Source organism: Bos indicus, chromosome 6, assembly GCF_029378745.1.
Source record: "Bos indicus isolate NIAB-ARS_2022 breed Sahiwal x Tharparkar chromosome 6, NIAB-ARS_B.indTharparkar_mat_pri_1.0, whole genome shotgun sequence".
Classification (NCBI taxonomy): domain Eukaryota; kingdom Metazoa; phylum Chordata; class Mammalia; order Artiodactyla; family Bovidae; genus Bos; species Bos indicus.
In genome coordinates, this window is record NC_091765.1 from 103,622,779 (window position 1) to 103,637,644 (window position 14,866).

The 14,866-nt window shown below is 49.7% G+C and overlaps 1 protein-coding gene across 1 annotated transcript in view; it reads right to left on the reverse strand.

Annotated features, from left to right (window-relative positions):
• Positions 1 to 10,066: 10,066 nt before the first annotated feature.
• Positions 10,067 to 14,866, reverse strand: part of LOC139183674 (high mobility group protein 20A-like) — a 31,897-nt gene continuing 27,097 nt past the window's right edge. The window contains exons 9-11 of the mRNA XM_070791770.1: positions 14,586 to 14,677; positions 13,092 to 13,221; positions 10,067 to 10,274 (exon numbers count right to left, since the gene is read on the reverse strand). Of these exons, the coding sequence (XP_070647871.1) occupies positions 10,270 to 10,274; positions 13,092 to 13,221; positions 14,586 to 14,677 (227 nt within the window). The 3' untranslated portion in view covers positions 10,067 to 10,269. The remainder of the gene's footprint in view (positions 10,275 to 13,091; positions 13,222 to 14,585; positions 14,678 to 14,866) is intronic.

A 14,866-nucleotide genomic window follows, 5' to 3' on the forward strand; every position in this document is an offset into this window, starting at 1 on the left:
CTGTCCACAGACCTCCTTGCCCCTGCACTTAGAAGAAAAAACTCACTCCTTTTCCTGCCCACCCCCCAGGTGATACTGCCCCACTGAATTCACACCCATCTCCTTTGTTCCCACCTGTTCAGCCACTCGGCTTCTCTTCTGTTCTGAGAGGGTACCAAGCTCTTCCCACCCCAGGGCCTTTGCCCATGCTGTTCCCTCCACCCACACTCCCCTCCCTGACTTACTCTTCATGCAGTTGCCCCATGCCCTCCTTCTTCCCAGACCATTTTATTCACAGCATGCTTCTTCCACCAACACCGCCCATTACTGACTCCGCTGCAGGGTCTTCTAAGTGTCCCTTATTTGTTTGTGAACTGTATTTTTATACTGTATTTTGTATTTCTTTCTTCTTTACTAGCCTGTAGGTAGATTGATGGTCAGAGCTGAGCTTTAGTTACTCCACTGTATCTGCCTAATAAAGTCCCTCAAAAGGCTGGGGCAAGGGGCCTTAAAACACAGAATTTTCTTCTTTCACAGTTCTGGAGACCAGAAGTTTAAAATCGAGGTGTTGGCAGGGAGGTGTCTTCCTGGGGGCTCAGTGGCAGGATCCTTCCAGGCATCGTCCACCCACCCTCCCCTCCTCCCAGCTTCTGGTGGTGGCCTGCAGTCCTCAGTGACCATGGCTTGTGGTGGCATCAACCAGTCCTCACCTCTGTTACCACATGTCCTTCTCCCCAGGTATCTCTATCTTCACATGGTGTTCTTTTCTGTGTGTCTGTGTCCAGATTTCTCCCTCCTTATAAGAGAACATAAATCCTTGGATTAGGGCCCATCCTATTCCAGGATGACCTCAACTTAACTGGATTACATCTGCAAAGACTCTGTTTCCAAATAAGGTCACATTCTGAGGTCCCAAGTGGACATAAATTTTGAAGGGGGCAATGCTATTCAATCCTCTACACCCCCTATCCCTGGCAAGCAGTCTACTGTATTTGTTAAATGAATGACTCAATCAATTAATTATCCAGATGACCATTTTCTCCAGATGGAGAGTGAGCATATATGTTCTGGAATGTTCTAGAGGACAGGACATGGGGCAAGAGTCAAGGAGGAAGATTTCAACTCAAAAGGTGGAAGGACTAGTGGTGACTGAGAGGGGCCAGCATGCTCCCACATTTCCTCATTTCACTGACCCAGTGGGCTTGGCAGTCAGGCCTCGGTTCAGCTGGTGGAGAGAGGACAGGAGTGTCCCAGGAACATTGGTCATGGGTGGCTGCCTCATCAGCAGGGAGCTCCAGGTCACTGGGCATCTGTGCCTTGTGCCCAGCAACAGCTGTGTCACCATCTTGCCAAGGACTCTATTGAGGAGCTTCAGATGGATGAGCAGAATCTAAGAGCCTTTCTAATCCTGAGGCTGTGTAATTTATTATCACAACCAACACTGCAGGGCCAGTCACACCCAGAGGGCAGTGCTCACGCTTCTTCCAGCCCAGTGCATGGTGGCCTGGGGAGGCAGGGGTGGGGCACGTCCTTTGGTGTCACACTCTGGCAGCAATGATAAACTATCCTCCAAAAACATGTACCCCTCTTTCCATAGTGCCGCTGCTCAGGCAAGGACTGTATTTCCCAGCACCCCTGGTTCTGTGTGTGGTCATATGACTACTTCTCACCAATGAAATGCATGAGAAGTGATGTCACTTCCAGGCTGTGGGTATAAAGAAGCATGTGCCTTCTATACACACTTATTCTCCAACTGCCAGCCAGGCAGGAGGTTCCTGAAGCCAGGGAAACAGTGAAGTCACTGACTGGTAGAGCCTGGGTCCCTGAATCACCATGTGGAGGAAGGCTGTCCACCAATCAGGGTCACCAGATTGCACTGTCAGAGAACAAAAACTACCTTCTACTGGTTGAACTACTGAGGTCTGAGGATTATTTGCTACAGCAGTTAGCATTGTTTAATTGACATACAGACAAACCTGATTCTACTGCTCCGCTGGCCACCTAGCCTTGCGCAAGTAACTCTTGTTCTTCTAGCCTCGGTTATGACACAGGAGTAATACGTGTCTTCAGAGGTTGTTGTGAAGAGTGTAAAAGGTTACTAAACCATGTAAAGTGATTTTCACAAAACCTGGCAGCCATTAAGTAGCCGTAATCAAAGTCAACTCCCTCCCCTGCCAAACCCAATACCTTTCTCAGGTCACCTAACAAATCTTTGTCACTTTCCTGCTCTGGGCCAGACAAGACTACACATGCCCTCATAGGAGTTTTCCTGGGCAGACTAGCACATCACTTGAGTAACTAAACCTCTAAAAACAAACTAAAAGGAGTGCTTATAGTTATTGAGAGAAGACCAGGAAGACAGAAGTGAGCCATGAAAATAAGCACTCTCCAGCCCTCTCAACCAGCAGTTCCTGTGTTCCAGTCCCAGCTCCACCACTGACTCTGAGCTCCTGGGACCTGGGATGGAGTCACTTGCTTCCCTGGACCTCAGAGTCGCCATCTGAGAAATGGTTGGAGCCTCCAGCTCTGTCCCTCCATCATCTTACACGTCTCTCTCCACACTCAGAATCCACTCCACTCATCACAGAGAAGAATGTGTCTTTACCTCTAGAATGCTGGGTGCCTTAAACCTCCGGGCCAGCCAGATAACCTGGATGGCACAGCTGTGACAGCCAGAAAGGCAGCTTAGGGGTAGACACAGGAGTTTGGAGCCTTGGAAAATTCTGGGGCACAATATAGAAAGCTGGATCAGGAAAAGACCCACACCATCCAAGCTCAGGGGACCCTGGGAATCTCACAGTCTGACTGCCTACACTTTATAGATGGAGTCCTGTGGACTGAGAGCAGCAGCAACTTGCCTGAGGTCACCCCATGGCAGTGGGGGCAGCATAAGCACTCAGCACCGCAGCCCTCGGCCCCACCATCCCACCAGGCCAGCCCCTACTGAAGGGTTTTCACCTGAAGACCAGTGCTCTGACCTCTGATGGCAGGCTCTCTACAAATGCAGATTTCTGATTAAACTTGCCTTTGAGGAGGTGGGCAGAAAGTTTCTGTATGAGGGAGGTGGGAGTGCAGGAGGATTTGACTCTTCTTGGTTACTCCCAGCCTTGTTACTGACATTTTTTTTCTTTTTCCAAGGAAATGGTTGTTGTTGTTCTGTTGCGAAGTCATGTCCAGCTCTTTGTGACCCCATGGACTGCAGCACACCAGGCCCTTTTGTCCTCTACTATTTCCTGGAGTTTGCTCAAATTCATGTCTATTGAGTTGGTGATGCTGTCTAACCATCTCATCCTCTGTTGCCCCCTTCTCCTTTTGCCGTCAATCTTTCCCAGCAAATGGTAGGCAAATCAATTAACCACTTGATTCTGGTGACCTCTACTGGGCACACTTTTAATAGCAATGTTTAGGACTATATTCCTAAAAGCTGTTGTTGGGAAAGATTGAAGGCGGGTGGAGAAAGGGACCACAGAAGACGAGATGGTTGGATGGAAACACCGACTCAATGGACATGAGTAAACTCCGAGATATGGTGAGGGACAAGGAAGCCTGGCATGCCGCAGTCCACGGGGTCACAAAGAGCTGGACACGACTGAGTGACTGAACAACAAAAACAACAACAACTGCATTTTCCGCCTGCTTTTGGAATATTTTTATTTTTCACTGGGTCCAAAATTTTTAGTCGAGTGATGGGAATGCAGGTGAAAAGCACTGTATAAACTGTAGTGTGCTTAGTTAGTGTTTTCTAACATGTTGCTATGGATGTGGGGGCTGCTGGCTTTCCAAGATCCTCAGTATAAGTCAACAACAACAAAAGGACTAAACTCAAGAGACAAAGAACTCAGACAACTTCCCCAAGCAGTTTATCTAAGGTTGTGACACTAAGACTCTCACATGCCTGTAGATTCTGTGTTTGTGACAAGCTCTCAGGTGATGTTTATGCAGCTGGTACCTAAGGCAAAGTTTTGAGAAGGAAAGAGATGGGGAACTTTGATTTACCCACCTCTGAGTACAGAGGCGCTTCCATGTGCTACCTCACCACCCTGATATCAGAGAAGAGGCAGAGATGTGATTCCCCTGAGGACACACAGCTGGTGAGCGTGGGACTTATACTGAGGACCTTGAAAAGCCAGCGGTCCCATATCCATCGGTTTGTTGTAAGCCTGAATCTAGTTTTGAATGTAATTGTATACAGTGGTATTTTAATGTTTACTGCCTGACATTTCCTGTAACTTGTGGAGTTCATTTCATTTCAGTTCAGTTCAGTTCAGTCACTCAGTCGTGTCTGATTCTTTGTGGCCCCATGGACTGCAGCATGCCAGGCCTCCCTGTCCATCACCAACTCCTGGAGCTTACTCAAACTCATGTCCATTGAGTCGGTGATGCCATCCAGCCATCTCATCCTCTGTCATCCCCTTATCTTCCCACATTCAATCTTTTCCAGCATCAGGGTCTTTCCTAAATGAGTCAGTTCTTTGCATCAATTGGCCAAAGTATTGGAGTTTCAACCTCAGCATCAGTCCTTCCAATGAATATTCAAGACTGATTTCCTTTAGGATTGACTGGTTGGGTCTCCTTGCAGTCCAAGGGACTCTGAAGAGTCCTCTCCGACACCACAGTTCAAAAGCATCAATTCTTCGGCACTCAGCTTTCTTTATAGTCCAACTCTCACATCCATACATGACTACTGGAAAAACCATGGCTTTGACTAGACAGACCTTTGTTGACAAACTAATGTCTCTGCTTTTTAATATGCTGTCTAGGTTGGTCATAGCTTTTCTTCCAAGGAGTAAGCATCTTTTAATTTCATGACTGCAGTCACCATCTGCAGTGGTTTTGAAGCCCAAGAAAATAAAGTCTCTTACTGTTTCCATTGTTTCCCCATCTATTTGCCATGAAGTGATGGGACCAGATGCCATGATCTTAGTTTTCTGAATGTTGAGTTTTAAGCCAACTTTTTTACTCTCCTCTTTCACTCTCATCAAGAGGCTCTTTAGTTCTTTGCTTTCTGCCATAAGGGTGGTGTCATCTGTGTATCTGAGATTATTGATATTTCTCCCAGCAGTCTTGATTCCAGCTTGTGCCTCACCCAGCCCGGCATTTCACATGATGTACTCTGCATATAAGTTAAATAAGCAGTGTGACAATATACAGCCTTGACATACTCACTTCCCGATTTGTGGAGGTTATAACAGAAACCAAAAATGACTTTATGACTTGTATATAGTTCGATCACCTATTTATGCATTCTTTCACTATATCTTAATTATAAGGAAAATTTATTTTAAAATTGTCTTCCTCTTTAATCACTGGTTCATCAAAGCTTGATATGGAGATAATGCTTTTTTTTTCCATCAAAAATGACAATCTTTACACTTAATTTCTATTTATAAGCCCTTGAATGTTTGCAGCATTTCAATAGCTGTCAAAGCCAGAGATTCTAAGCTCACTGAAGAGTTCTAATAATTCTTGGCATGCTGTATTGCAATGTCCATGTGTACAATTTTGTAATAATTTACTGACTAAGTTTACTGCCGGCATTCCAGCAGTTCCTACCCCAGCCCTCAGGCCTGAGAGTTGATATTTATATAGGTCCCCCCAGGACAGACTCCTGGCAGGAAGTTCCGCCTCTCTTCCAGGGTTTCCTACTGGCCACCATGATCACCACCAGCAGCTTAGGTCCCAGCCCCGGTCACAAGCTCCCCAGGACCCCACAGTGCCCCAGGCCATGCCAGGCATGTGTGTATGTTTGTAGCCCAGCAACCAAGCTAACTGCTTGGAGCACAGCACTGCCACCCGGCACATCCCCTGATCAGGCTCTGTCGCCCTGTCAGACGTCAATTATAAAGCACAGGTTCAAAGAAAAACTGATTAAGACTTTCAAGATGGCGACCGAAAAGCATTAAACTCAGTCTTTCTGGGAGCAGGGCTCTGTGAGACTTGAGAGGATGCATATCTGTGAAGCCAGCCCTGCTGACCATCCTGGCTGATGTTTACTGAACTCCCCACATGCCAGACCTGGTCTAGGAACCCATGTAGTTCTCACAACAATCTGATGAGGTCTTGCTATCATCATCCCCATTTTACAGATGGGGAAACTGAGCATCCTAGAGGTAAAGTGATTTATGCAGGGTCACAGAGCTAGCAAGTGGCAGTGTCCGGGCACCTAGTCTGGCCCCAGAGCCAGTGCTCTTAACACACCAGCTGTATGGTTTACTCTACTTCATTCTAGGGCAGGAGGACTATCCACCATTTGTACTCTCAGAGTCCTCAGCATCTCACCCACTTTGGCCCATCTCTGCGGGCAGGCAGAGCTAGATGCCCAGATTTCTTATCTCCCAGCATGAAGAGAGGAAGCAGTTCAGGCAAGAACTCCGACCTGCTCAGTCATAGACTCTGATAATCATATGTAAGGGGTCTGTAATGAGGATGCCCGAGATTTATTCAATTATTAATAGTCATCTATTGAACTATGATAGGCATCACCTATTAGAAAGCCCTGAAATCAATTTAGGGGGCTGTGCCCAGTAGTTTTAAAATATAAAATAGAAGACAAAGTGTCAGAGTGCACCTCTGAAGTAGGGTGACTATTACTTGGCATGAGTTTGGTTTTAATTCTGTTTGTATGCGCTGGGTCACACAGCAATTCTATTTCTTTCTGTGCCTCCTTGAACAAGTCCATCTCAGATAATTATGTTTCAGCTCCTCTGGCCAGGGGCACACCCAGGCATGCTACAGAAGTGCAATGGCCACTCCTGCCATCTGAGGGCACCGTGGCCCCCTTGTGAGCCCCAGCACCCCCAGCGATTTGGTTTCCCTGGGGTGTGTCCTGCAAAGGCTGGGCCAGGAGCTATGGAGGCACTGCCCAGAAGCATAGATAACTGGATCTGGAGGGAGTCAGATTTCACAGATGAGGCTTCAGCTGTGGAGGGCAGGGCTTCTTGAAGGAGGCAACACTGAGCTCCGAGACCTGGTCTCTTTGCATCAGGACCGCCCCAACAGCATCATCTCCCACCCCAGTCCCACATCCCATCTAGCACAGTGGCAGGGGGTTCAGCTCCCATGAGGGGCATAAGGAACCTAAACCCAAGCCGGTCCCCACGGTGCCTGGGGAATGGAGTCACTCCAGCAAAGAGGCTCGGCCGTGGGGATGAGCATGAGACAGACATCCGCTCAACACCTGTCAGGTGATCCGGGTGTTATTGTCGCTATGGGACGGATCCTGGCAGGACGGTTGTCAGGGACAACAGGCACACCCACATCAAGTGTCCCCGCAGCATGCAGTCCTGTGCAGGGTGATTTAGAAGGCACAACTCCTCAGTCCCAACAGTGACCCCACTAGGTGTCAACATCCCCATTTTACAGAGCAGAAAACTGAGGCTCATGGAGGCAGCGCCTTGCTCAGAGTCCCACAGCTGCTAAGTCGAGATAACTCGTCTCGGTATGTTTGGGCATTCAGACTCAACTTATTAGATGCAGAAATGGCAACCCACTCCAGTACTCTTGCCTGGAAAATCCCATGGACACAGTCCACAGGGTCACAAAATGTTGGACACGACTGAGCGACTTCACTTTATCAGATGCAGGCTTGTCCAGCTCCATTGTGGCAAGTGAGGAAACAGATGAAGGGGGAAGCAAAGCTGAGGCGAGGATCAACCCTGCTCACCATCCATGGTTAAGCCTTCCACCTGCACCCGAGAAGAGTCGCCCTCACCTCTGAGACACCTGGGCCCACTCTGCCTCACTTAGAACCTGCCACTACCTGCTTCTCTTGTTTGTTTGGTCCAAAGGCCAGGGCCTGAGACCCTGGGACCTGGATACAGCTCAGGGGTCTCTATCAGTGTGTTGAACACCCTTCCAGGAGAAATCCAGGTTTTCCTGTGATGAAATAAGGGGCTGAGTTTGATGAGTTACACAACCATTGAGGCATTCGTGTTTAGGGCTGCCAGATAAAATATGGGGTGTCCAGTTAAAATTTTTTAAACTATTTTTCAGTGTTTCTTAAATACTGCATGGGACATACTTACACTAAAGTTCTTGTTTATCTGGATTCAAATTTAACTAGTGTTCTGTATTTTCATTTGCTAAATCTGGAAGTCCTCTTCATGGTCTAATTTGGATAATCCAGGTATTCTTATTCAGCAAACTTTGTTGAGTGTAACCTTGGCTGTAGGTTAGTGCAGGACAGAGTCACTATAGGGAGGGAGAGGCTGAGTTGGTTTGAAAGAGAAAGACGACTGTCTTCCTGCAAAGCAGCTACCCGTCCTGTAGGCCTGTGGTCAAAGCAAATAGCTGAATCTCCATAGGATACAGTTGTCATGGAAACCAAATCCGATCTCCTTGCTGATGGCATCTCTGGCCAATTACTGAGCTTCTCTCTTTCCATCTGTAAGTGGCTCAAGCGGACCTGCCTCACAACGAGATCGGATGTGTGTGGTGGTGATAGCTTAGTTCTCAAGTTGTGTCTGACTCTTGCAAACCCATGGACTGTAGCCCACCAGGCTTCTCTGTCCATAGGATTTCCCAGGCAAGAATATTGAGTGAGTTGCCAAGCATCAAGTGTGTACAAAGACCAAGTACAGACCAGGCCTTCAGCAGCACCAGTGTAGTAGCTATCACTCTGGCTGAACACCTGCCATAAAAATGCTCAGAGACACCCCACCAATGTTTGCTGAGCAGAGAGAAAGATGCTGGGATCCTCTGCCAGGACTCCAGCCAGACTGCACAGAGACCTCTGCAGGGTCACAAGCTGGCTTTCTCCTCTAGAAACAGTGTCCACTGGGGCAGATACTGCCCTCTGTCCCACCCACCCCCAATTTTTCTCTACCCGCTTCTTCCTCACTAACCCAACCCACCTTTGCTCTGGACACCCCTGTTTTCAGCTAAAACTACATTTTTCTGACTCCCTTGCAGCTATCTTGACCAAATGCTGCCACCTTGGTCCCTGAGATGCAAATAGAAGTTGCTTTCCGGAAATTCTTTCTAGAAATTGGGACTTTCTGGAAGCTCTTTGTGAAAAGAGGCAGACCAGCTGTCACCCTCCCCCCTTTGCCCTCATCCTGCCTGGAGCACAGAACCAGTGCTGGAGGTTGGGGAGCTACCTTGTGGGCAATGCATGTACACACAAGAACTGCTGTCTTAGTCCCCACTGCTCACCACTCAACCATTTCTTATGTGGTGAGGCCATTGTGGTCACATCTTTGTTGCAGGGAGGCAGACCTAATCCCTGATGTCTACACCCCTGTGTGCAGGAACCACCGTGATCTCCCCTATTTTGTAGCTGTATCTTGATTAATAGCCTATAAAGCCCCTCAGCAGCCCCATAACAAACACTGTTGGGTCCCACTCTCATCCCTTGTCCTTGCCACCCCAAGGGGCACACTGGCCAGCCTTCCAACCTTAGCTTTCCCTGCCCAAGGCTCTTCTGGTCTCTTGGGTTCCCCATGTTATCTGCATAGCAAGCAGGAAGGAAAAGGAATTAACCCCTCCCAGAAGTCATCCCCTAGCAGAGTCTGAAGGGAATTGGTGGATAACTACCCCATTTCCCAGGCCACTGAGTGGGATGCTCTCAGGTGTGTGTCCCACCCTGGCTCCCGGAATTTCCCCAGGGCCCAGCCACAGTATCTTGCCTGGACAATGTGCCCTCTCATGTCTGTCCTCCCCTCCCTGTTTCACTTCCCCACTCCTCTACCTGGGGTTACCTCCCAAACAACCTGCTTGCCTGTAGGTCAGCTTCTGGGGTCTGGCTGTATTACTTCATCTTCACCCTACCTCTTGTGGTTGGTGGGCAGCGCTCGTGTCCTTATAATTCAGTAGAGGAAACTGAAGCAGAAAGAAACCTTATAATTCAGTAGAGGAAACCGAAGTGCTTCTGTACCACTCACGGAGACTGACTGTGAGAGGGAGAGGCGGGCATAGGCTCAGGGACGCTGGGCACAAGGGCTCCAAGAGCAGGTGTGTGCGGCACTTACTCTCTCTGCTTGCAGAGGCAGACACGCTCCACCAACATCTTTCCAGATCAAAGCTGCTCAACTTACAGTTCCTGGGAGCAGACACTGCCAAGCCCGAGACAAAAGATAGACTGAGTCTGTTGTGCAAAGATACACACACGCATGATTTATTTTCTCCTGGATCAGTAGAGTAGACAGCTCTCTGACTCATCTTTGCTACCCCATCCTCAGGGGCCCGGGATCCCCACTCTTCTTCCACCGAGGGAGATGGCCCTTTGGAAGCTGACCTCTATGCGCCCGGGATGCATCCTGGGGTCCCCACTGGTGAAAGGTGTGCACTGCTTTATGCTGCAGAGTTGGGAAGGGAGAGAAGACAGTTTAGTATCAGGAAAAAGTTGTGGAGCCCAAGGGCTGCTTCAGATGGAGCCCAGTCCACGTCTGCTCTGCTTATCCCAGACGCTCCCGGAGAGACAACTGTGTCCTAGACAGAGAAGTGGGACAGGGTCCTGGAAGAGGGGGCCCTGAGAGGAGGGCCTGCTTGGTACCCCATGCACACAGCTCAGGTTCAGATAGGATGGCTGAGTCACATCATGGCACGTGTGTGTTCAGTCACGTCCAACTCTTTGTGAACTCATGGACTTAGCCCGCCAGGCTCCTCTGTCCATGGAATTTTCCAAACAAGAATCCACTGGAGTGGGTTGCCATTTCCTTCTCCAGGGGATCATCCCAACCCAGGGATCGAACCCCTATCCCCCATGTCTCCTGTACTGGCAGGCAGATTCTTTCGCACTGTGCCACCTGGGAAGCAGGTCACACCATGAGCCTTGATTTACTTCCCAGTGTCACTCTCTGAGATCCAGAGTTCCGTGAGGTCATAAAACATCTTGAATTTCTGGCTTCCCAGCACTGAGCCCTGGGCTCAAAGGATGTCTGGGGATGGAGTGAACTGAGTGGGCTGAGGGGAACTTCAGGAAGCAGAGAGTGAGTGGCAGGAGCAGAGAAGCAGCTGAACCTGCAAAACTGCTTCCTGGACATTACCTGACACCAGGTGCATTGACAAATTTGGAGCCAATAATCAAGAAATGCTTTCTGAAAGCTGACCTTTCACATTATACTGTATCCTGTATACACATTACACAGGCACCACATGCCATGCCTTCCATCATGCCTTCCCTGGGAAGGACACCCACGTGAACACATCTGGACATTAACCAAACCCCACAGCATCTTTTGTCTGCTCCCCAGAGTTGCCAGTGTCATGACTGCAGTAAAAGGATCCAATTCACCAGGTAAGGAAGAAGCCACAGGAAGGGAGAAAGAGTAGGGGCCCATGGGCTTATCAAGACTGGAGAACATGCCTCCCACCTGCTTCCCTCATCCAACAGGAACCCAAGCCTGGGTAACCCTTCTCCCTTAGGAGCACTCACCACCTGGCACCTCTCCCTAAATCTCACTTGTCTAATTGATTCTTGGGACATGGCTGCCAGGTTGCTGGCTTGGGACAAAGAGAGTGGGGCAGTTCCTAGGCAGTGAGGGGTTCTTGGACAGTGGCTGTGCACCTTCTCTTCTTCCTTCTCTCCTCCTCTCCTCCCTATCCTTGCTTGAGAGCATTTGCCCCGGCCTGATTCCATGTGAATTTTGATACTTAACGTGTTGTTGTTCAGTCGCTCAGTCATGTCCGACTCCGCAGGCCAGGGCAAATGCTCTCAAGCAAGGATGGGGAGGAGAGGAGAACGGAAGGAAGAAGGGGAGGGGCCTGCAAGCTCCATTCCTCTCATTGCCAGGACCCTTGGCCTTGAGGCTTAGCTATTTATAGAGCAGGGATGCTACCCCTTGTACCCGATGTGGTGTGTTCTGGAGTCACTGCTCCACCGTGATGGTGAAACCCCAGGGGTCCCCCACCTCAGTGTGAATTAGCCGGGGACTGGGGTGCCGTCCCATCTGTAGGAAACAGATAAGCTGTCGATGAACAAGTCCAGCTGTTTCTCGCCAGCACCGTGCTGATGGTTAGCCAGTAATGCACCAGTGAGGTGGTACCAGGTTTGAAAGTATTGAAATCTGCCAGACTGATTGGTACAAACCCACTGTCCTAGGGCCCCTAACTGCCTAGGAACTGCCCCCTTCCCCTTGCCTCAATAAAGCAACACGGCAGCCATGTCCGGAGAAGTTCCCTCTTGTTAATGACTTTGGCCACCACCTTGGGCTTCCCAGGTGGCGCTAGTGGTAAAGAACCCACCTGCCAATGCAGGAGACATAAGAGATGCAGGTTCAATCCCTGGGTCCAGAAGATCTCCTGGAGGAGGGCATGGCAACCCACTCCAGTATTCTTGCCTGGAGAACTGCATGAACAGAGGAGCCTGGCGGACTACAGTCCCTGGGGCTGCAGAGCTGGACACGACTAAAGTGACTTAGGACACATGCACTCACCGCCACCTCATTCATAAACAGGAAATGGCAAGATGTGAACAGTAAAAACTTCTAGGGAAGGGACTGGGCAGGGGTGTGGGGAGTGAAGAGGAATGTTCACATTTTACATTCCCCCAAGCAGTCATGTTTAAATATTTACAATGAAGTGGTACTCATGACATTTTCTTCAGAGAAGGGTGTTGGCACCAGGCCTGCGTGAGACGCAGCATGAACATGCTCTGCGCCCTCGCTCACCTCTCCCCACTGGCAGACGTCTGGGCCCTTCTTTGTCTCAGGAGTTTGGGACTGTCCTCTTGGGTCCTTCCTCTGTCAAGTCCTTCTAGAAGCCCACCTCGCAGAGACAGGGAACTGCCTCGCACCTGAGTGCCCACAGCATCTTGTCCATGGGGGGCAGCTCTCCTCTGGAACACATTGCACCCCAACAGTCTAGTGACCGAGGGTCCAGGCAGTTAGAGCTTGAGGCCAGGGGCTTCTCCGTATCTTCATCCCCTGGCAGCACCCAGATCAGGGACTGATGCCAGTGGGTGCTGGATTTAGGGTGACCATTCATCTCCACATCCCTCGCACCTAGCACCAAGCTTGGATGCACTGGCCGTGCAAGAAGTAGGCTAAGTGAAGAAGTGAGGGATGAAGGCACGACTAAGTGAATGGACAGGAATTTCTGGGCCTCAGTTTCACAGACCAGTGAGGACCTGGAGGAAGCATGTGTGAGGCCAGAGGAGGGGGAGAGGGACTCACCCGTGTCCATTACTCGCAGGCCAAAGTGGGGCAGCATGATGACTGTGTTCAGGTTCTCAAACTCCTTCTCCAGGATGACCCCATAGGTCTTCAGGCTGGCCAGCTCCACCTCCAGCCACTGCTGTCGGTTCTGAAAGGAACACCAAGGTGTTCATGTGGCTAGCCCCAAAACTTTCCAAATGAATGAATAGCTGAATGAATGAGTAAATAAGCAAGTGAATAAATAAATACATAACTATGCACATAAGTGAGGAAGTAAATAAATGAACCAGTAAATAAGTACATAATTATAAGGAAGTAAGGATACATGTAAATAAATAGGCACCAAATGAATAAGTAATCAAATAAGCAAACAATTAGACAAAAAGGGTCTTGCAGCTGCTCTTGTAGGGCACACACAGAAGCCATGAACATAGTCAATCTCCCCTCCCTGAGTCCAAGGAATAAAACAGCTGTCCCACTGACAGAGCACCACCACCCCGCCTTGTTAAAAATACTACTTGGTATTAGACTCTTTATATCTTGGTGCTAGACTCTTTATATCTCTCAGTATCTCACCTGCCCTCCTGCCCACGTGGTATCCCTGCCTCCTATATATAAATAGGCCTGGGGAGTGAGCTCCCTGAGGGTCAGGGAGCTTCCCTAGCCCCACAGCCAGGGAGAGGAGCCCAGACCCACAGCTGGGCCTGATTTCCAAGTCGGTCCTTCTCGGGCTCCCATCTGCGGGGCCCCCAGCCAGGATGCCCCATGATGGGGCAGCCCCAGGGCGAGGGCAGGATTTGCAGATAAAGTGTGACTGTGTGCCAGGCCCTTGGCCCCTCCCAACATCCCTGGCAAGGCAGATGTGGTTGTCCTCCTCTAAGATGTGGGCTGGGAGCTCAGTGAGCCACTCTGCTAAGAAGGTCCTGGACCGTAAAGGATACCCCCTCCCAGCTCCATGGTTCACACCCTCTCCACCAGCCAGGCTGCTAAGCCAGGGGCCCTGGCTGGGTTGACATCCAGGGACCTGTGTCAGGTGGGCCATTGCACAATAACTGGGGTGTTTCCTTTGTTTTTTTTTTGTTTGTTTGTTTTTAACATTCACTGTTCTTTAATAAACTACACTCAAAGGAGTGCGGCAAACTAGAGGCCACAACATGGGTAGCGGGCCAGGGACATGCAGAAATAGCAGGCCAAATGCCACGGGGCAGTGTAGATGACCACGGAGCCTTGAGTGAAGCCAGCAGGCAGCACAAGAAGGCCCATGGCACGATTTCTGTACCTTGGAAACACTCTGTATTTTACAGACAGACACTCCGTATTTTACAAGAATATGCAACAAGTGTGCTCTAGCAGGAACCGTGCAGAGGGAAGTGGCACTGCAGATTGCAATGTGTTCTTTTAATCGGACCACGTGGTCTTCCTCTCCAGCTTCCTGACCCACCAGGCCGGGCCCTGAGCTGAGCAGCGGGCTACAGAGATGGGGACTGGCTGCTTCCCTCTGGAGCACCTTACCTGGAACTCCAGCAGCTGCCTCTGCAGGGCCTCCTGCTCTGCTTGCGCTCTTTCTAGAGTCTTCCTCAGCTCTCTGAGCTCAGATTCTTTGACTGGAAGGAAGGCGGAGAGAAGGCTGTCTTTATCTGTTCCTTTCCATCCAAAACCTCCCCTTCTCTTTGAACCACACCTCACATAGGCATAGGCTTCCCTGACAGCTCAGTTGGTAAAGAATCCGCCTGCAATGTGGGAGACCCTGCTTTGATTCCTGGATCAGGGGGATCCCCTGCAGAAGGGATAGG